Genomic DNA, 21884 nt, shown 5'->3' on the forward strand with positions numbered 1-21884 from the left:
CCGATACACTGATTAACAATATGATACGTACAGGTACCTCACGAACAAAGTGGACCGTTGCGTCACGGGTTTGGTGGCTCAGCAGCAGTGCGTTGGTCCACTGCATACTCCTCTAGCGGATGTCGCCGTGACGGGCATTTCGCATTTTTCTGTGGAGGGCATCGCAACTTCTATCGGCGAACAACCGATCAAGGGACTGGTGAACGATGCGGCGGGCGCGCGTATGACTGTAGCCGAAGCCCTCAGTAATTTGGTGTTCGCGAGAATCTCCAGCTTACGGGATGTCAAATGCAGCGGTAATTGGATGTGGCCAGCAAAACTTCCAGGCGAGGGTGCAGCGCTCTATGAAGCTTGCTCGGCAATGTGCACGCTGATGAAAGAACTCGGAATCGCAGTCGATGGTGGCAAGGACTCCCTCAGCATGGCCGCGCGTATTGACAAGGACGTCGTCAAGGCACCCGGTACTCTCGTCATATCCTGCTACGCGCCATGTCCCGACATTCGCCGAGTGATCACGCCAGACCTCAAAGCACCCACCATGGGACGGCAAGGTTGCCTGTTGTTCGTCGATCTATCCTGCGGGAAGAGCCGGCTCGGTGGAACAGCATTGTCTCAGGTTTACAATCAACTGGGCGAGAGAGACGACGTACCGGACGTCGAAGACGCGCAAATCCTCAGTTGCGCATTTGATGCTACGCAACAGCTGATTGCCAATAAGATGGTCCTTGCTGGCCACGATGTGAGCGATGGCGGGCTGATCACGTGTCTTCTAGAGATGTGCTTCGCCGGCATGTCCGGGATAAACGTCAACGTAACTCACAGACTTGCGTCTGCCGTCGATGTGTTGTTTTCCGAAGAAGTCGGCTGGGTACTGGAGGTCGATGAGGAATACCGCGATGAAGCGATACGAGTGTTCCAGCATTTCAAGGCTCCTGTGTACGCGATCGGTAAATCGATAGGTCTTGGAATGAACTCGGAAGTCATTGTCAAGGTGCACGACGAGCTCGTACTGAGCACCAAGGTAATAGATTCAATGAATATTTGGGAAGAGACCAGCTATCAACTGGAACGTCATCAGATGAATGTTACGTGCGCTATGGAGGAGTTTTCCAACCTTCGGGAACGAACCGTACCCGCCTATCGTTTAAGTTTCGATCCCGCTAGACCCTCGATACCAAAAGATCTGCAGGGACGCGTCAAAGTCGCCGTGATAAGAGAGGAGGGTATCAATGGAGACAGAGAGATGGCCTCTTCTCTACTCGAAGCCGGCTTTGATGTCTGGGATGTTACGATGCAAGACTTACTGGAAAACCATATTACTCTGGAGATGTTTAGAGGCGTTATCTTCCCCGGTGGATTCAGCTACGCGGACGTCTGCGGCTCTGCTAAGGGATGGGCGGCCAGCTTCCTCTTTCATCCGTCCTTGCGCAAGCAGTTGCAGCAATTCGTTGCTCGGGAGGATACTTTTAGCTTGGGTGTTTGCAACGGCTGTCAACTGATGAGTCTGCTAGGCTGGGTAGGAGACGAGAACGTCGAGAGCGGACCAGGGATTCACTTGGACCACAATATCTCGGAGAGATTCGAGTGTAGATGGAGCACTGTAAAGATCGAAAAATCGCCGTCAATTATGCTACGAGGAATGGAGGGTAGCGTGCTAGGTGTATGGGTGGCTCACGGCGAGGGCAGGTTCACTTTCCACGACGAGGTTCTGGAAACTCTCAGGAGAAATAATTGCTTACCAATCAGGTACGTTTTCTCATATGTTTTACGTAGAAAATTACCTGAATATTTTACTGTCTGTATTAATTTCACGTCATTCGTGTCACAGATTCACAGATGATTATGGCAATCCAACGGAGCAGTATCCAATGAATCCGAACGGCAGTGTAAGTGGTATCGCCGGTGTTTGTTCGAAAAACGGTCGACACTTGGCGATGATGCCGCATCCGGAAAGATGCACACAAATGTGGCAGTGGCCTTGGACACCAGCACAGTGGAATATTCAAACTTCACCATGGCAGCGATTGTTTGACAATGCATATACTTGGTGCCAAGAGCGCAAGCAAGAATAAACTTACCGAATTCAACAATGTATATGTTTCATTTATAAAGGATTGTATTACACAACACACTCACACACACAAAAGATTTATAATATTTTAATCTCTTATTTAGATTATTTTCTATTGAAAAGGATGTAGTAAATCTTATTGCCTTTTGTATTTTTTTTTCTTCTAATCATTATTCAGAGTGCAATTTCCGCGATTGTACTAGATGTTGATACGATATACGCCCAGAAATTTTTGAAATAAAACTTGTTTGATTCACTGTTAAATCACATTGCCCTAAAATATAACAGGTCGCTTGTCATTGTGTTATATATACTGTACTCTCATTTTTCATTTAAGAATAGTGGAGACTCTTAGCAAAAATTTTCAGAATCAATTTTTGAATCTGAACGCGCGAATTTAGAGTTCATGGCGTCATCTGACAGTTATTGGGAACCATTTTATACTGTCGATAACTCAAGTTTCAAAACAAAAGATAGTTTCAAGAAATTCTGCTACGAGTCTCCACTGTTCGCATACCACTTATGCATATATATTTCTGTGTGAGCGTGAGTGTGTGTCAAGTAAAGAAGAAATAAATCTTTTAGAATCTTGTATTACATTTCTTCTTACATTCCGATATAAAATATGAAATATACTTTGTAGAAAATACTCACTTACGTTATAGTATTTATTTTAATTGTTTATAAATATATAATTATTATATATATAACATATAAAGTGTTATAAATGTCAGAAGAGTTAAACATTTCTTCATACTTGGTAGTGTTTCCGCTTTCTTTAATACAACAGTAGTTTTCCGAAATAGATTCCATATGGCTAAACAGTACTAAAAAGATAGACAAGTACAAGAAATTACACAATTTAATAATTGCTTTAATATAATAATAATAATAAAATAATAATATTATAATGATAATAATAATAATAATATAATAATAAAATAATAATAAAATGATATCAACTAGTGTTATTAAATATTTTATACATGCACAATAGCATTTGTGCAATAATTTTCATGTATTCACCATTGAACAATTGATCCATAATAGCAAAGATTTTATGTAAGCAGACGAGTCCTTTATATGTAATCGCCCAATTTACATAACAAGAAAATGAAAAAAAGTGACAATAAAGAAGAATAATTTGCTAAGCATGTCACGCCAACAAATTCGATTTTTATTCGCAAGTCTCTCGTCAACCTGCTGATTATAATGATAGTTCTCGTTTAATATTTCGTTCGATATATTCACTCGCGCGTATATATAGTGCTATTCGCAAATTCAGCCGCACTTAATTCAATTATACTGGATTATAATATTAAAAGCGGGGAAGTTGTAAACGTAAGGAAGCACGATTCTTACAATTCAGATTTGTATAAATGGCTGGTTGTTGATACAATTGCCTTAATTTTTCATGAAGCACATGATATATTTTATATGTTTAGAGTAATCGAAAGTTTTTCGAAACGAACAATAATACGCACACGACGTGATTCTGACTAATTCACGTAAATAAATGCGACGATACAGAAAAACAATATTCGTTGAATTCTTATATCGTAGCTTCAAGTTTATTCGTACAGAGAAAATGCCCAAGATACGTACGTAAATACTCTATATACTTGAACCAAATTGCTGAGACACTTGCAAAGTGGTAAATTTAATTTTTCATAGTTACTGAAATCTGTTTAATCAGTTTCTTTCCAGAATTTGCAATTACTCATACATTGAGCGTAAAACTACTTGTCCTTCAGTGACTTTAAAAAGTCACAGAATTTTTCATTTTTAACTCGAAAAAGAGAACTACTGTACACATACTCTCTCTCTCTCTCTCTCTCTCTCCCTTTCTCTTACTAAATAGATCTTGACGAGAAAAATATTTGTAAGAAATTATGAGAAATAAATAAATCGAATAAAAACAGATTAGCGATACACAGACTTCAAGACATCCTGTATGAATTCACGAGTGTTCTATATTTATTCATAGGAAATTTATTTTAAGTACATAAACTACCGTCTACGTCATACAAAATTGTATATATTGCTATCCTTAGATTCTTGGATTCTTACATCCTGGAGGATTCCCATGTCCCTTGGATGATCGATTTTCTAAATTTTCAGAGAAAGAGTAATCTAGAATCCATAGAACCTCGGATGTTGGAATAATTCTCAAATATTTCGAATGCTCATTGAACCAAGTCCTTGAGTTTTGGAAGTCGTAAATTGTGCGAAACTTTGATCGACAGATCCTTTTGATGGATCACACGTAACAAGTTATATAGCAAGCTGTTTTGAGATATCTCTTTTTCGTCGACTTGAAAAACTTGTCGTACAAAATCCGTATGAAACGTAGAAATATATCTTATCATTACTCGGAAACGGTAGTTTTCTAATGCGCGATTTTATAAATAGGTGCGAGAAAACGTACATACATTCTCCGTTGTTTCTCTTGAAAATCTCGCATGGGGATTTTCGTTTCTCATTTCCGGCATAGAAGATTACAAATGTCAGCTATCATAATTTCTCCGTTTCATCATTTTACCGTTTTTCATATAATAATTAGAGCCCAGGTGTGTTTATACGCTGTAAGGTCGGTACATGCACAAAAAATTTGAAAAAATTAACAATTATCCTAATCAATAATGGTTACAGTAAAAGTGCATATTTTCTACAGGTTTCTTTCTTGCAAATAAATTTAGCTCCTCTTTGTATGTAAACCGGACTTGTCATATGACTATAATAAATATAGTCATGGCATTGATTAATCTATAGGACTCGGTTCGCGAAATAACAACATGATGATGCACGAAAAGATTATGTTTTTGCGAGATTAGTGCAAGTTATGTAAATCCATTTACATAAAATCTTTGGCAAAGACAACACATAATCACCGATCTATATTTTTTTGGTAAATACAGGAGGGAGGCAAAAACTATCAGCTGATTAGGCTGGAGTAGAAATTTATGAAAAACTCGAGAAGAGATGATCTCGACACAGGGAAGACTCGTTAACAAATATTGCATTTTATTAACAACGCGGTCAATGTTCACTAATTAAAAAATGTATTGGAGTAATGTGTATAACGTACGTTCATATTAAAAAATTTTCCAAAATAAACGAAGCGGCTAATAAGCTTCAGCTTCTCCTCTCCTGTACGTATCTAGTATTACCATATTTGCGACAAAAGAGTTTCTCTCGCCATTGCCTTTAACGCAATACGTGTCGCTGTTACTGTAGTTTTTTTTACAAATAATTTTGATTTCTCCCCGTATGCGAGAACGTTCTAGCACCGCTCGTGAAATGCACCAGACCGAGAATGAGATATGATCGATGGAACGTTTTTTCAGTCGTCTCAGCCGACACTATCGCCCATCACTTCGGTTTCCGTCTTAAGCTCAAGATTTTCCACGTCCGCAGTATTTTCCGTATTCGCAGTTGCTTCCCCATGTGCATCGACAAACTCCTGCCGATATACAAAATGTTATAATAAGAGCATTGCACTTGAAATGATATACTTGAAAGCACAAGTTATGAAAATTTCTTTCTTCTTTCGAAGCATTTCACATTGATGCTTGTATATACGACACACAATTTTTCTTCAATGTTTCATAATTCATTGAGAAAATTAGAAAATCTTTACTATACTTGGCAGACCTAATAAAAATTAGAAAATTTTTCTTACTTCTCGTGTGAGGTCATCGGTGTAGCTGTCTTGATGTACAATATCATCTGTAACGACAACAACACGTTTAAGTAAGTTTACATCTCCACGTTCACGTGTCTTTATCTTTTGGACGCATGTTGAGAAAAATTGCAACAATTACCAACCTAGTGCCGTTTGCGTGTGAGTTGTCGCAGTGGTCACTTCTGAGAATTCTCGACGTTGTACGTCGACGTCAAGCGCGTGTATGCGTTCTCTACTTCTTCGTAATTCCTTCCGCAGCTTCTCTCGTTCCTCTTCCCTCTCCTTTATAATTTCCTAGAATTTAACAACGAGGGTCAAAAGTAAAAGAACAAGAAAGAAAGTAGTAGGAATTTTGCATGGTGAATGACATTTACCAGAAGTTGTGAAAGTTGCGAGAGCTGCGACGTAAGATAATGACAAATCGGTTGCATCACTCCCATGACCGATTGCTGAGGATGTGAATGGTTTCGTAGTGAGGGGCAACCGGTGGCTTCGCACGCGGGTGATGCTAATGCTGATGCCCCACGCGATGCGAGCACCGTCTCCGTTTCGCTTACGTTCAAGGCAGAGTTCAACATCCCTACTAGCTGATCCGCTGCACACAAGAGTAAATCGTGAGTGCACACGCTTATCAAAGATAAATTTATAGCAAATTATTAGACATAACGAAACAGAAAAAGTTGCTCTTTCGAATGTTCAATACTTTGATTAATGGCAGCAAGTATCAGTTCAGCAGGTTCCTTGTCCACAGCGGACGGTTCAGATGCAATGTCCGCCACGTGCTCAAAATCTTCTTTAGGGATATTTAATATGTCCGCTACCAATAACTGCTTCTCCAGCAGAGCCTGCTTGATTATTTCGTCCTTACGCCTCAAGCATTCTGAAAAATTGCAGATATTCATGCTAGACAGAGCGAAAGATCAATTTCGAGTATACTCGAATAAATTCGAATAAATATCATTGAGAGAAAAGGAGAAAAGCTGCACCTATTGGTGTAAGAACTGGCTCCGCGACATGCACTGGTGGTACCTCCACATGAACTTCCAAAGGATCTATTAATGAAAACTGAGTACACGTGACCATGCGTAGCGGCTCTGTCACGCCTGAAAAATATCGTGAAAAACAAGTATGTTATTTTACAACTCTTTACAGACAAGCACATTTTGTAGCACATCCTCCTCCCTCTGAATAACACACGATGCGATATAATACATGATACGATACCTGTCGCTGGCGACTCAGTCGATTGCTGTTGTACTCGCGGGCATTGTTGTTGCGTTTGTTCGATCGTGGGAGTTTCCGCGGTATCCGGCGTCTCCTCGCTACGCTCCTGCGTACCTGCGGTACTACTCTGTCCAACCTCTCTCGAATCTCTGTCCTGCGATTGTTCCTTCTCAATGGCTGTTGTCGTACTGTCTTCCGTTCCGGAGGGCGACGCTTCTTCCATCGCATGCGTCGGCTCTTCTGGGAGCGTGGTGGGTGGCGTCGGCCTCCTGCCCTGACGATCGCGCGCCTTATAAGCATCTACAGCCTCAGAGATGTGCTTACACCAAAGTTTGCGCTCCGCGGAGGACGGCGCCACTAGATTGTACATCTGCGCGCCGTTCTGCGAAGTATTGACTAGATAGAGGGAATCTTTTTCGGCGGCGTTGTGGCGCACCAGAACGGTCGACAATTTAACGATCGGACTCAGCACGGAATTGCCCGCCTGTTGATTGGCCGTGTTAATGAACTTGAGCAGGTATTTGTCATCCTGCCGATGCAAGAAAAAGATTATGTCGTCGAGCAGTACCACATGCAGATCCACCGGTTTCGGCACCGAACGGTTCGGCATCGATCGATTCGGCTCGGCGCGCCGCCACTGCAACGGTCCCTCATAAATGAGTTTGCGCTTCGTGATGTCGAGGTTCTTGAACTCCTGAACTGTCGGGTGATCCAATTTGTCGAAGGCCGATCGATCGATCGTTCGTTGAATCTCTACGAGTCGCTGGTGATCCTCGGCCTCCCTCACCGCCTGGTTCACGCGACTCAGAATCTCTTTACTGCGATCGAGGCTACGCAACACGGCCGCCTTCTCCTTCTCGTTACTGTCTGGAGTGTACTTGGCGAGGTTCTCGAAGAGCAACGGATACTTGGTCAGTCGTAACATGCCAGTGAGAATGTGATCCTTCAATTGAAGTCGGCGACACAGCGGATTCGCTTCAATCTCGTTGAGAAACGCGTTCAGCTTGGAATCTTTGCGTCGGCGATCGCGCAGAGCGTCCAGGGCAACTTGTTGCTTAGCGCAATAGATCGAGGCGGCCTTTTCGAACGACTCGCCAGCCTCGCCGTCGAACATCTCTAGCAGAAGCTCGCCTACACCGGTCACGCACGGGTTCTCTTTCTTCTTACGTTTCATCGATTGATTGAAGCGAGAATGGATCATCAGCATCTCGTCGAGATTCGAGAAGAGTAGCTGAATCTGATCTAACGGCAATACTTGGGACTCCAGCAGGGGCTTGTGGAAGACATGCGAAAGCACTTTCAACGCGCGGACATGGGAACGCTCGGTGTGAAACAGCTCTGAAAGAGAAGATTCTCTAATAGGAGAGAGCTCGCGAGTTTTAACGGCTGCTGTCCAGAGGTGAAAATCACTCACCGTTAATAACCTCCTGTCTTTTCTTCTCGGAATTGCTGAGTTGCGCGAGAACATCCTCGGCAACAGCCTGGCTCCAATCTGGCGGATCAGCCTCGACATCGACGTCGCTGTCCCACGAAGTTGACGTGTTCGCCGCCGATGTGGTAGGGTGCACTTGCTCCAGGCTGGTACTGGGACTGTCCAGACTCCTCGTCGACAAGCTGCTGTTCGACGAGCTGCCAGCCGAGTTTCCGGGGAACGTGCCGGTGTGCTCGCAATCGCTGGAACCGACTCTACGGTCAATCGTTAGCAATGTGTGCATTTTGCTACTTTTACTAACTGCGATATCTATCGTTTTCTCCTATCGCCGCTGATATTGCTGACGTTCTGCGAATTTCACGCGGTATCATATCGCCTTTACGAACGAAATATATTCGGGATATGGTATATTCGGTAAATATAACTTCAAGTTCTCGTGTAACGTGTTATTAATAGTTGTATCGCCACGTTGCTCGCTGCTCTCACGTCGAACATACGACAGCCACCCCGCGATAATCGCGATATCACTGTAAGAATAAAAACCTTATTCTGCGATAAAACGGTATGAAAGATATACCTTTCGGATCTCGTACGCCGCTCATTGAGACGACGCAGGTAATCGCGCGCGGCGATAGCGTCGCGTGCATCGACGGCGTCGACGACGTCGTCGCTCGATGTAGGAAGATCGGTGATGTTTTCGTCGGTGTCCGAGTACGTTTTTGAGGTAGCGTCGACTGATTGATCCGTACGTGAGGTCGACATCGGCGGATCATTCGAGCTCTCGCTACCGTGAGAAACGGGTCGAGGGCGAACGCGTTCCGAACCGCGCTGCCTCATTTCTATCACGATCTGTCCCCTTTTAGACCTTCGAAGGCTTCGGCGCCGTTTCACGCGACAAGAAGAAACGCGCGCATCTGCACTTTCAACACGTGTATCCTCTCAGCTTCTTCTCGATTTGTATCTTACTTCGACTTCAGCAAACATCACGTGTATTCGCGTTACGAAATAAATCAATGGTCGCGTTGACAGATGACATTTATATCGAAAGAAATTTTATTTACTCGATTAGCGCTCTTTGATTATCATGTTTCCTTTCTTCACTTGCTCTACGTAAAAAGCAATTAGCTGTTATACAAAGAGAGCCATAAGGAGAAACAAAACAATTTATTAAATTATTAATATAACACAAACATGACGTAACATAACAGTGAAGTAACGAGATCTTGGAGGTCGCTGGTCTAATATCGAAGACCATGTAGCAGTGCATTGGCATTTCAACCCAAACGCCAAACCGTTTGAGCTCCCGATAAAGATAGACCTTTAAAAGAAACGTAAAATACACACGGAGCATTTGCGAGCAATCTTCTACTTCGATAACTCGAAATTCAATGTTGAAATCTTCCTTAGTGAAAAAACGTAGACTCAAAATTAGCCAAACAGTCCACAGTTCAGAGGACGCATCATGTTAGTGAGGGATACCCCGTACAATCGTATTGATTCCAAGGTATCGATCGCTTTGGAAATAAAAGCGAAGACATATCCGTGCTCTGACATCACTCCGTTTACCAGCGTGCACACTTATTTAAGGCTGATGCACACTATGCGTAACGTATAACGTAATGCCGTCGTAACCGTCACCAAAACCGTTATTTATGTTATGCCAAATATATATATATATATATATAAAATATTGCTCTACCTGCATCTCACATGGTGCAATGTACATTTATCGTTAGCAAAAATATTTTCTGTGTACGTGTGAGTGTGATGAAAGGTGTCGATTCATATCCGTTTCATGCAGCGTATATTGCCAATTCTGTCATCCTCACCGTCACACTTTGGTGATGTTCCAACGAGCGATATATTCATTTACGCAATTTGATTACTCGAATATAATGAATGAACTTTTTGTTTATCGCGATAGGTCTTAAACCGACACTTGTTTTCCTCTATGTATGCGTTGCATTCCCTTTGTTCCCCCCCCTAATCTTTTCTTCTTCCTTTTTACATTATAAAAATGAGCTTTTGAGATGTTTGCGAAGGCAGAAAGTCATTCGGCGAGCATAACAAATTCGTTCGTGTTGCACCGCCCAAGTTGCGGCTACGAATACTATTACGAATATACTACCGCGAGTCGTTTGACTGTCATATAAATAACCACACACAATATAGGTTTTTTTCTTGCGGCCCTTATAAAATTAGACAATGTATATGTGTCGATAATCTTTCTACGTCGATGATGAATTATTCAAGAAGCAATGGTAGTGTATCTTGAATTTAACGTAGACGGTCGTGCGTTTCTTAAATCATTCCCTTAGATGACCTGACGTGAAAATGAGAAACATTACACTAAGTTGGTTGCAGCAGCATTTCACTAACTGCTCTCAACTTTGACAATGATTGATAGTCAAAGATTTTGATGCTGATCAATGTTTTCGTGTAATGTAATTATTGTCAAACTAACTTTCCGGAGACAATCAAAGTCCACTCACATTAACTCACATATCCACTCATATATCTCTCATTAAAACTTGTAATCTTGTTGAGAAAGTAAGAATTAATTCAACATAGTGCCTACTATAATATAATTATCGAAAATAACCGAAAAGCGGATGAGAACACAAGAACGTTAACGTTAACAGAACTAAACCAATCGAAAATGAGGCGAAAGCGCGCATTTTAGTTTTCGGCGAGGCCAAACGGAAAGCGGCAATTTCGAGAGCGCCCCGAAAGCGTAGGTGTTTCGTGCCGCCGAAGCGACGCAATAGCTATCCGCGGAATTGAACGTTTAACGTCATACTGAAGGCCTTCCGAACCAAGACTCCGTATACACAGTTTTGCACGACAAGAAACGAGGCACGAGCTGAGTCTGCGCCTTCGCTCACATACTCGTCATGGAAAAGCGATGGAGAGGTGAGACGAAAAAGAGGAACGCTGCCAAAAATTCACGGAGCTGCGTTTCGTGGCGGTTTCAACAACTTCGGCGAGTTAAACTGATTTAAGCCTGATTTGCTTACTTCATCTTTCATAGTAATAGTCAAACGTGTATAGCGTGTTGTTTCTATCGATATGTGAGTGAGCAAATGTACTCTCTGATACGCATCGAACAAGTTTATCACACCATATCACGAAGATGATATCTCAAGTTTCTTATTTAATTATATGTGCGAATCGAGAAATGAATTAATATTTTCGCGTTTATGTTAAGTGACATTATTATAAATTAAGCTTATATTATGGCAAAAGTACTCACTTTGTTTTGGAGAGATTTGGATCGCTGGTTTTCCTCTTTTCTCTCAATTGCCGCTGCAATTTAAAGAATTCAACTGTAAATTATATTTAACTAGTTTAAGCCACAACTATGCTAGCGTTAAATTCTTTTGCTGGTAAAAAACAATTAGCGGCAACGCTGTTTGGATGCAGGATCTTTCCAGAGATGTCTCATGATTCAATCATCGCAATACGGAAAAAACCTCTACATTACGTGTGTATTTTTATCATAGATTGATTTGTTTCTGCATAAACGTATAATTGGAGAAGACTGCGTTTCTCACATGATTTGGCAGATGATAATGGATAACAAAAGTGCATAATGATGTTCTCTTTGATTATGTGATGACACGTATTCACGTACAATGTATTCACATGTAATATACAAGAGGAACTGGATATTCATAAATAATTAATGTTGGTTTAGTTACCTTATGATGTATCCGCTCCTTGTAACTTTCAGACCTGTTGATGTTTGACGTCTTTGGCTTACTGGAAATATTTTGCTGGACCCTAAGTAATTATAATTAATAAAGCGTAAATTAATGTTCACGGCGCAAGCAAACCGGGCGCATGAAGCAATAAATATTTACTATTATATGCTAACAGTTTTTTGAGATGTACAAAAAAAAACATAGAAATCTGAAGATTTAAGAAAGATTTAAGATGGCACTAATTTTTCTCACATACATGACAAACTAAAGGAATTGGAAATAAAGCTAGAGCTAAAGGTGCGAGAACTCAAAAGATAAATGATTTAATTAAACATAAATTCAACGTTCAGGAAATTTACGAGCTCGCTAGGATTTGTTAATTGATTTAATTAATTTAGTCTTTTATATATATATATACACACACACACATAAACATATGCGTGTATATGATTCAAAATAAAAAGTAAATGAATGTATCCTTACGATTTTCGAGAGTATAAGTAATTATAAAGGTGAAATAAATGTAATCTCTATCTAGATACGTACATTTCGGAAATATCTTCTCGTGACGAAGGATTGTCCATGCAATCGGCATGGTCACCGGCAAAACCAGAAATTCGCGACCTCTCGCAACTGCTACGAGTGTTCCCGGCCAAGCTGCTTGCGCGCTGTTCTCCTGGAGTCAAAAGTAGAACGTGAATTTCAAATCAAAACTTGCAATCAACAACTTTATATTATAATATTTAGATACGGTTTCTATTGCGTTACCATACATGAAATATTTCAACGGATGTATCATCACACAGAAGGTAATTTATAAAAACTTAAAGAAAACGAAAGATAAAAGACTCGAGCTCACCATTTTCTCCGTCTGTTAGTGTACCCGAATCTTCTTCGCTTTTCCTAAGTTTGTCAACTGCAAAACGGAAGCAATAGTTTTGTACGGATTAAAAATACTCGCGCGATTTCTACAATTTACACTTGCAACTTAATTGCATAATTCTCGTTTCCGATTTTAACAGCAATTACACACAATTGTGCACATCGAATTTTTCGAAAAGTTTCAAACTTGTGGAAATGTAAAAAGCCAATCTTACGGTGCAATATATGATTTTGCGAATGATGGTGATGATGGGACGACGGAGGTTTTCTCTCTGGTCGAATGCGCTCCATCAGTTTACTAATTCTGTCGTTGGCTCTTTCCTTTCGCATCAAAGGACCCGGACAGTTTTCTTCTACTACGCGGACACACTGCCGATGCACGCTGAGGGAACAATCTGCCAATCAATCAGCAAACAATGCAAATGCAGCCACCGTACACATTACACGTATGTATGTATGTATGTATATTGTCGAATTAAACTGTAGCTCTCTAAATTGTTTGTCAAAAGTATAATCTATCTATCGAAAATCTAACCTACCTCATAGTTTTAATTATTCTACAAGTTTAGTTTGCAATGATCATTACACATACGCTTTGTAATAATTAATTAAGGTGGATAACGTGCGAAGGAAATTTCAATCTTTTCGAGCAACATCTCGCAAATATATTATTATATTGCCAGAGATTTGACGTACCACTGCACAAGTATCCTTGAGGACCGATACCACCGATGATAAGTTGACAGTGATTACAGTAAGTTATTGTAAAGTATTGATGCGCCACAAAATGATGCCCCCTGATGGTCATTTTACGCGTTTTTCCGGTAAGTAATCGCGCTTTGATATTGGACTTGTCTTTTGCGACGAAGGTGGGCACTCGGTCGGCCCATACAGGTCGCAATTGAAAGATCTTGATCAGTATCGTAGCTAAACCAGCCGCCGTCGTGAATATCCGCAAGTCTACGTGTTCCTTTTCTATGTCTTCCCTGGAATTTTATAATGGCATTTCGTAGTACGTCATGTTAAAATCGTTAAAAATCATTAAAATGTAAGAGTCTTACAAATAAGGTTCCATCTTCGGCAAAAGGTACGTCTCGATGATTTTCGTTTCACGCGCTTTGTCGGATATACTCTCGTCGAGCGACATGTCGGTCGGGCCAAAAATCGTGGCCAATCCTGCAGTTCTTTTCTGCTGGAAATGCGTCAGTTGCTCATTTAACTCCTCCTTTGCTCTGCTACGTGCTTTCCAAAATATCTGTGCGCAAAAGGAACAAGAAATCGTTGAAAAATGCGTTCATATTTCAGAGAATTATTATTATTCAATTCCTCAGAAACCTTAGCATAGCGATCCATTTTACTTTGTATGTTTCGACATACCTTCCGAAGAATTTCTTCCTTGTCGGACTCCTTTAAGAGGACATCGTCTATCTCGTTTGCGACGTTTTCGTCTACATTATGCAGACGTAATGGCTAAAGACAAAAAAAACAGCTACTTAATATAATAGCATATCAAGTAATATTCATAGAGGTAAAATATTGGAAATTTTGCAAGAATCAATTCTTTTATAATCTATAATAATATATGTAGGTATATGCATATAATTAGATACTTACCGCACCAGGTACAAGAAAACTAGAATGAATTTCGTATGCCCATTTCCTCATCTCTTTGGCATTTCCCTCCTTGTATAAATCCGTTACTAAATAAAATAACTGTAAAAATATATATACATTTATATTTTTTAATTTTATATGACTCTTTGCGATCGAAAAAGTTACTTTTCTGCACATGGTAAGAAATCGTACATACCAAGCTAGAAGGATCACTATTAGAGAGAACGTAATTAATAAATACAGCAAGATGCGCATGATGTCCCCACAGCCTAGATAAAGATTGGAACGGTCCGTGATCTTCTAACTGACCCTGAAGCATGCAATAAATGACAAATGAATATTGAAAAATCCTAAAAAGCATTTTGCACGCAAATAACGCTTGAACGATAACTTACGATTTCTTGATCACTGACATCATCTTCCTCCATTGACATAATTGGTTGTTGGAACGCTGGCAATCCAGGAATGGTATCAGTCCCGAGTGTCTGCTACGATAAAAAAAAAAGTTAAAAAACACAGAGAGAAAGAAACAATTATAAATAGTGCAATAAGAGTTTTGTCAAACAATTTATCTGATTTTATCACATATATTATAAATAATTAAAGGAAATTAATAAGATACATCGTTCGGTGTGGACGAGAATATATCTTGTCCTAGGACAGGGGCTGGATACGGTGGTGGCGGTGTCCCCGGTGGTGTAACACGCGGCAATTCGTTGATATCGATGTCACCGTGCCTGACGTGTCTCGGAGGTGACAGATCGTTCATCGATTCAGAAGCGATTAAACGTCTGCTAGCTTCCGACGGAGACATCGCCGCAGTTCCCAACTGTTCCGGGCTCGACTTTGTTCGCTGATGTTTGTTGAGCGCATTCGAAGCGCTTAGGTTAGCATCTTGGGAAAACTGAAACGTAATCCATTATAAATTATCATAGTTATATATAATGTGATAAATGTATCACACACACATGTTCATATCTATAGAAGAAATAGCATGCTATATCCTATTACTTTCTTTATTTAACAAGAATCAATTTTGGTTAAATTAAACATAAAGCACGATAAGAAATATTATACAGAACACACATGCGCGCGCGCGTATGTATAATATGTGTATATTTATTAAAATTACACTACGTTTTTAATCTTTTACGTGACGTTCCCAAATGTGCTAGCTATCGATTAATTTTACTTCGAACTGCAAAATTGCAATGTGTTACTAGATTAATTGCCAGTGATAATTAAAGTCGTAAGTTAATTGTAAATAAAAGAGGAAACTTGAGTCCGAGATTCTTAGATTCTCCGATTCCCTGATCTGACAATTACGTGTATACATACAATATATATATCAGCAAGCGTAAAACAGACATAAAACAGGTATTAACGTGTAACCATATTAAGCAATTAGGCTACTTACAGAGTTAGGTATACCGTGACTGACTACCATGGTTGAGGGCGTTAAGTGAGTCAGCAGATGTCGGTCCAGCTCCAGCTGGGCTGAGTTCTGTGTGTTTGTGATGGGTGGAGGTCTGGGAGGCAAAGGCGGCGGAGAGAGACTTTGCATGGACAAGGATTTACGCGACGGCAGTGGGGGTGGCACGTCTGCGCCACTGCCGTTATTTGAAGGTGGTGGATAATAGCCCGAGGAGCACGAGGTATTTGTTACCAACGAGCAAAGCTGTAAGACACAACAAAAAGGTTGCGGTTATCGAAGAGGCGAAGCTGTAAGACACAATGACGGGTTAGCAAAAGTGAGCGAAAGCTTCAGTGCACTCACGATCGATCTGTGATCGATCGATACACTGGATGATCCATTATTGCTGGTACAATACCGGAGACTCACATAAACTCCGGTGAATTTCCGGTTGTACTACTACTCGCTAATACCGGATCACCCTGTATTAATACATCATCCACCACTGTGATAAGGTGGTAGATAGAGTAATGGATCTTGGGGGCGGATGTAGATAGCAGTAGGTTGAACAAGAAGTTTAACAAAGGTTACAAGAGGATGAACGGGAAGCGTAGCAAAATAAATATGCCGACCTGTTCGTTGGTCGTAATCGCTGCGAGCTGTTCCTGCAAGGTGCGTACTCTTCTTTCGGCACCTGCCAACTCTGTCTGTATGGCCGTTACGTTAACATTGCCACTACCAGTACCAGCTTTCGCCAACTCGCTTCGTAACTTGTCCACGTAACTCTGTTCTTTCTCCAACATCAGCTGGAATGTGTGGACTCTTTGCGTTTCCAACTGACGTTTCTTCTCGAGCTGCGAACGACAATTTCACGAAAAGTGATAATAAGATGGCAAAATCCATCTAGGATCGTCAGATATTTTTCAATTAATTCGAGATATTTCATAGTTTTCACTACTTTCGAGATGATTATGCAACTATTTGATAAATCGTAAAGGATAAAGTGACGTTAATAATTGCCAAACAATGAACTTTACAAATAAGTTAAAGAATGAAGAACCGATACACGCGTTCCTACTTACATCGACTGGTTGCGGACCCGTAATTCGAGCGTTACATGGGGCACCGCCCGCTGGTGCGGTGGACGCTCTATGGAGGGATGTTGCTGATTGCGTGGGTGACATGTTTCCAGCTGCTGACAGACTGACCGGACGTTGATGTTGTTGACTCGTAGCACCAGCTACTCCAACTTGCAAGCCGGAAACCGTTGTTCCCGTTGCTGTCGCTGTCACTGCTGTCGCACCGCTCGTTACCACAGGTTTTTGCTGCACTGTCAGTACCACCTGTGTCGATGCTGCAACAACATTTTTCTAGTTATCTTTTTATTATGATACGTTATACATAATGTGCGCGCGTAGCCTTAAAGATATATTTAATTCCAAATTAAATTTATGTCGACATCTTCTTTATGATTTGAAGATGATCTACATGTATTTTCCTTCTTTCTTCATTTTAATGTATGACATTACGCCATAAATTTCACTGATATTACTTTGTAGCTAGCAAAAAGAATTAATTGAACAACTTTTACGAGATGTTAACATTCTGTATGTACATATAATAACCTTGATTCTTCATACAATAGTTTCTTCCTTACACATTTTCGCACATCGTCAATAGCAACGAAGATATTTCAGGTCAAGTTAGATAAAATATCCTGCATATATAAATACAAATTTTATTATTTTATAATTACACAACTATAAAAAAATTAAAAGTTTTATTTTATTATTTAACATGGGATAGATTGTAATTAATAAAATATACGGCAATGGCGATCGATAAAATTTAAAGAAACAAAAATGTATACCCTTGGGAGATATTACCGATATCGATCTAAAAATAGAAATATCGTAATATTTACGTAATAGTATATACGGAATCTTGGCCGAACATGTATTACATTTAATGCACTATAAATGATAATAATAAATGAGCAAGTTATTGCTAAATAAATAAAATTGCTGTATACGTATTGCTTGTAACATCATTGAAAAGCATCATACAGATGATACACCTATCAGGAAATAAACTTGACTCATCTCTGACTTTCATCATATCATTTCACACACAAGGCACATATAGGCATAAGCACGCACGAATATATATATACACGAACATCTGTAAAATTATCTGCATTACGATGTTAATAATAATTATCACAGACAGCACAGATTGGCACCTATCAATAATAAACATAGAATTTTACGAGGAGATACGAATCTATCATGCCGTCCGCGATACTACTGATATGCGATTTCTCAACGTAACCGTGGTAAAGTCATGGTAGAGGCACGTGTATGTGCGTGTCGCGGTGTGTGCCTATGTATTACACCTGTGTGCGTTGAGACGAGAGTGAAGTAAACGACTGAAACAGTCACCGCTATAAACTGACGTGCTTACATCATTGGGGATGATTCGTGATGAAATGTGCACGGATTTGAATTTTCACGCACGTAATGTCACCGATACACGCACTTTTATCAATGCAATTTTACCAAAAACTATTTTCTGACTGTTGATTTGATACATGACCATTTAATATTATTCATATAAAGATTTATAAAGTGATAAATATATGTGCATATACATTTCGCAGCAGAAAGATGTCACTTAGAAATGATTATTCATAAAAATAGCATGACAAAAAACTTACATTTTATGAGCTGGACTACATCGGTATGTGTAGACTGCATCACATTGACACCATTCACCTTCAACACAGAAAAACGATATTGTAACATTTTATTGGAAAATATATGTACATATTTTATTGTGTTATTTATATACATATTTCTCTTTTATTTCTAAATTGAAGAAAACGTATTAATAATAATAATAATAATAATAATAATATTAACAAAAGATACATTACGTAGATTAGAATTATATTTGCTAGATATAGAAAATAATCAAGAAAAATCTAAAACTTGTAAGGATATTTTCAAGAGCAAACTTGTATTATTATACGTCTTCAAAGTTTCGTTTAATTGCTTTAATTGTCATCACATGTAAATTTGGAAAATACTGAAGGTATGACATTTTAGTAGATAGAATTACTTTCAAATTAAATAGATTAAGGAAGACTTTATCATGGAAAATTTAAATAGAAATTTCTTTAGAGAGATTCTTTAGAGAGATGTACGTATATCTAGAAATGCTATTAACTACAATAATAATATAGTATAAAGAAGACATCAATAGCACAAAGATAAAAACAGCCTGCATGCAACTATACACCGAATACTCGAAATGTATAAAATAGAATTATCCTATAAAGATAAAAGACATAGGAATTGTTTAGTTACATGTAAAAGGATAAATAAAAATCTAATAATTAACGAGCTGCTTTCTATCCTTTCCATCAAGTTTAAACAAACAGATCATTTATTCACCTTAATTATTTTGTCACCTGCATGAAGACCAGCTCTCGCTGCTGCACCACCTATAAAATGTATCATTATTGTAAGAACACCTACGATCATCGTACAGTTGTTTATTAATTAATTGTTAATACAGAAACATATAGTGTTTTGCGGACCTTCTTTCACGGACTGAACATAAACTGGATTGTCGCCAGAAACTTTCATTCCAAATCCAGCATCGTCCTTGTATACGACAAGAGTGGCGATCGGTGCTGGCTCAATGGCTCCACCACTGATGGCGCCTGCACCAGCCCCGACGCTGCGTCGCAGCGCTGTCGTTCCATTCATCCCTTCTTTGAGCTCCACCTCGCCTCACCTCTGTTGCTACCGACCTATGACAATTCTTATTCTTGTATTTTACTTTCAGCAATATTTTAATGCAATCACATGAGACATTATTTTAAGTATTTTAAGTTATTGAAAGTGATTAAACAAATCTATTAAATATTTTAATAGATATAGAATAGATGCAATATCTCTTCCAGTCCTTGTCACCAGATTTTCTGTTGACAATATTTTCAAATAACTTATTCATCAATTAATTATTAACATTTTAATCCTAGAAACAATGTTAACTGGGAACAATATAAAAGCGCGTGCGTGCACACACCACACACGACATACATGCACATAAATTCATATTTCTAAAATAATAACATACAAAAATATAGATCTAAAATATAGAGATTACAGAATAAAGGTAAAATCAGCATATGCAAAAATATAATGTCTGAAAATTACATGAAACACTTTTTTGTAAAAAATAATAAACGATATCTAAATTTTTAAATAAGAGGAAAATATGTGTGTGTGTGTGTGTGTGTGTGTGTGTACGCGCGCGTGCGCTTTTATATATGATGAATAGAGAGAGAAAGAGAGATAGAGAATGACAGAGAAATATATGCACGTTTAAAACTAAAAACTATCATCACTTTAAAATTGTTAAGCAAGATTAACAAGACACACAAGCCATATCCAATCCACCTATTATAAATACATAATTAAGAAAAATTCAAAACAAAATAGACTTATATGATATACATGATTACCTTTCATTTAATCTACTTGGTGAGAGCAAGCAGAAGCTCCGATGAGGCGAGGCGAGGCGAGGCGAGGCGAGGCGAGGCGAGGCGAGGCGAGGCGAGACGAAACGAATTGAAGTGTGATGAGGTGAAGTGAGGCAAGGTGTGTGTGTGTGTGTGTGGAAAGGTGAGGTTAGGATAAGTTAGGTTAGGTAAGATGAGGTTAGTGAGATGAGGTAAAGTAAGGTGAAATGAGGTGAGATGAGGTAAAGTGAGGTTGAGACGAGGTTGAGAAAAGTAAGATAAGGTAAGAGAAGGGAGCGAAGATTAGGAGAGGCGAGGGAAAATGAGGTGAGGTCAAGTTAGGTGAGGTCAGGTTAGGTAAGGTAAGATGAAGTGAGGTGAAGATAAGGCGTGGAAAGGTGAGGGAGTGAGGAAAGATAGAATGAGAGATGAGAGGAAAGAGAAGGGATGAGGTGTGGCGAGGAGAGAGGAGGGGAGGGGAGGCGTGGCGAAGTAAAGGGGTGACAAAGCGAGACGAGACGAGGCGGGATGAGGCGGACGAGGCAAGAGTAGGTGAGACGAGATGAGACGGGACGGAACGGGATGGAATGAGAAGAGATGAGATGAAATAAGATGAGACGAGACGAGACGAAAAGGGACGAGACGGGGTGAGGCGAAGCGTGGTGAGACGAAACGGGACGAGACGGGACGGGACGGGACTGGACGAGACGGGACGAAACGAGACGAAGCGGGGTGAGGTGAGGTGAGGTGAGGCGATGCGAGATGAAACGAGACAAGACGAGGTAGAGCGAGATGGAACGAGGCGAGACGAAATGAACGTTTATGAAAATATCAAGACGCTCGAATGCGCACGCGAGATTGTTTCAGCGCGGCACTGCGTCGCGCGGAAATGTTATATCACGATTGTCACAACAAAAGAACACTCCACGAACATGGCTGGTGACGGGCGATTATTTTGCTTCTCGCGCTCATGGAGCATTCCGATCAAGGAAACACTGAAGCGTGGAACATTATAGGAAGGCGATTTCGACTTGTCGAACACAACGCACGATTCGCGAAAACGCGCGGCACATGCACACCGTTACGCGAAGGCACTGAGTGCAGCTTTTTTTACAAAATACGCGTCAAACCAAAGAAAAATACGCTACTAATAAGTGACAGCCATCTTGGTACAAGCGGAGCACAAGCTACTGTCACAGTATAATCACTGTGTATACAGTAGCGCAACCTTTCCGATTTGTTGACTGAAACGAGATGCGCATACGCAAAGTAAGGAGGTTGCCCCAGTAGTAATCCAACGAAGTTGCTCGTTCTTTATTGGATTTGG

The 21884-nt window shown here is 40.0% G+C and overlaps 2 protein-coding genes across 9 annotated transcripts in view; one reads left to right on the plus strand and one right to left on the minus strand.

Annotated features, from left to right (window-relative positions):
- Window positions 1-2368, plus strand: part of LOC105276517 (phosphoribosylformylglycinamidine synthase) — a 45888-nt gene extending 43520 nt beyond the window's left edge. For all 3 annotated transcript variants that reach the window (XM_011334203.3, XM_020030738.2, XM_011334204.2), the window contains 2 exons: window positions 34-1746; window positions 1829-2368. In XM_011334203.3, the coding sequence (XP_011332505.2) occupies window positions 34-1746; window positions 1829-2072 (1957 nt within the window). In that variant the 3' untranslated portion in view covers window positions 2073-2368. The remainder of the gene's footprint in view (window positions 1-33; window positions 1747-1828) is intronic.
- Window positions 2369-3230: 862 nt separating this feature from the next.
- Window positions 3231-21773, minus strand: LOC105276513 (rho guanine nucleotide exchange factor 12). Of its 6 annotated transcripts, none has more exons than XM_011334195.3 (27): window positions 20561-21773; window positions 19628-19843; window positions 19482-19531; window positions 18743-18800; window positions 17109-17380; window positions 16659-16880; window positions 16030-16290; window positions 15235-15516; window positions 15008-15097; window positions 14809-14922; window positions 14613-14711; window positions 14376-14468; window positions 14060-14253; window positions 13695-13984; window positions 13214-13393; window positions 12976-13032; window positions 12663-12792; window positions 12114-12195; window positions 11666-11718; window positions 8395-8666; window positions 6981-8318; window positions 6743-6859; window positions 6460-6636; window positions 6131-6351; window positions 5900-6050; window positions 5754-5800; window positions 3231-5534 (listed from the first exon to the last, which is right to left on the minus strand). In XM_011334195.3, the coding sequence occupies exons 2-27, from the start codon at window positions 19797-19799 to the stop codon at window positions 5424-5426; spliced, it is 5133 nt and encodes a 1710-aa protein (XP_011332497.1). In that variant the 5' UTR covers window positions 19800-19843; window positions 20561-21773; the 3' UTR covers window positions 3231-5423. The 6 variants fall into 6 exon arrangements, with proteins under 6 accessions (XP_011332497.1, XP_011332498.1, XP_011332496.1 ...); XM_011334196.3 differs by having other exon boundaries at window positions 8395-8654; window positions 15008-15100; XM_011334194.3 differs by having other exon boundaries at window positions 15008-15100.
- Between the last annotated feature and the right edge of the window lie 111 nt (window positions 21774-21884).

The sequence above is a fragment of the Ooceraea biroi genome, chromosome 6, assembly GCF_003672135.1.
Source record: "Ooceraea biroi isolate clonal line C1 chromosome 6, Obir_v5.4, whole genome shotgun sequence".
NCBI classification, from domain to species: domain Eukaryota; kingdom Metazoa; phylum Arthropoda; class Insecta; order Hymenoptera; family Formicidae; genus Ooceraea; species Ooceraea biroi.

Coding starts and splice junctions, on each gene's coding strand:
- LOC105276513 (XM_011334194.3), bottom strand. CDS start 19,799: ATGAATGGAACGACAGCGCTGCGACGCAGCGTCGGGGCTGGTGCAGGC. Junction 13,033..13,213: donor GCAAAATCATATATTGCACC/GTAAGATTGGCT, acceptor TCCGTTTTGCAG/TTGACAAACTTAGGAAAAGC. Junction 8,667..11,665: donor CCAAATCTCTCCAAAACAAA/GTGAGTACTTTT, acceptor GATTGACCGTAG/AGTCGGTTCCAGCGATTGCG.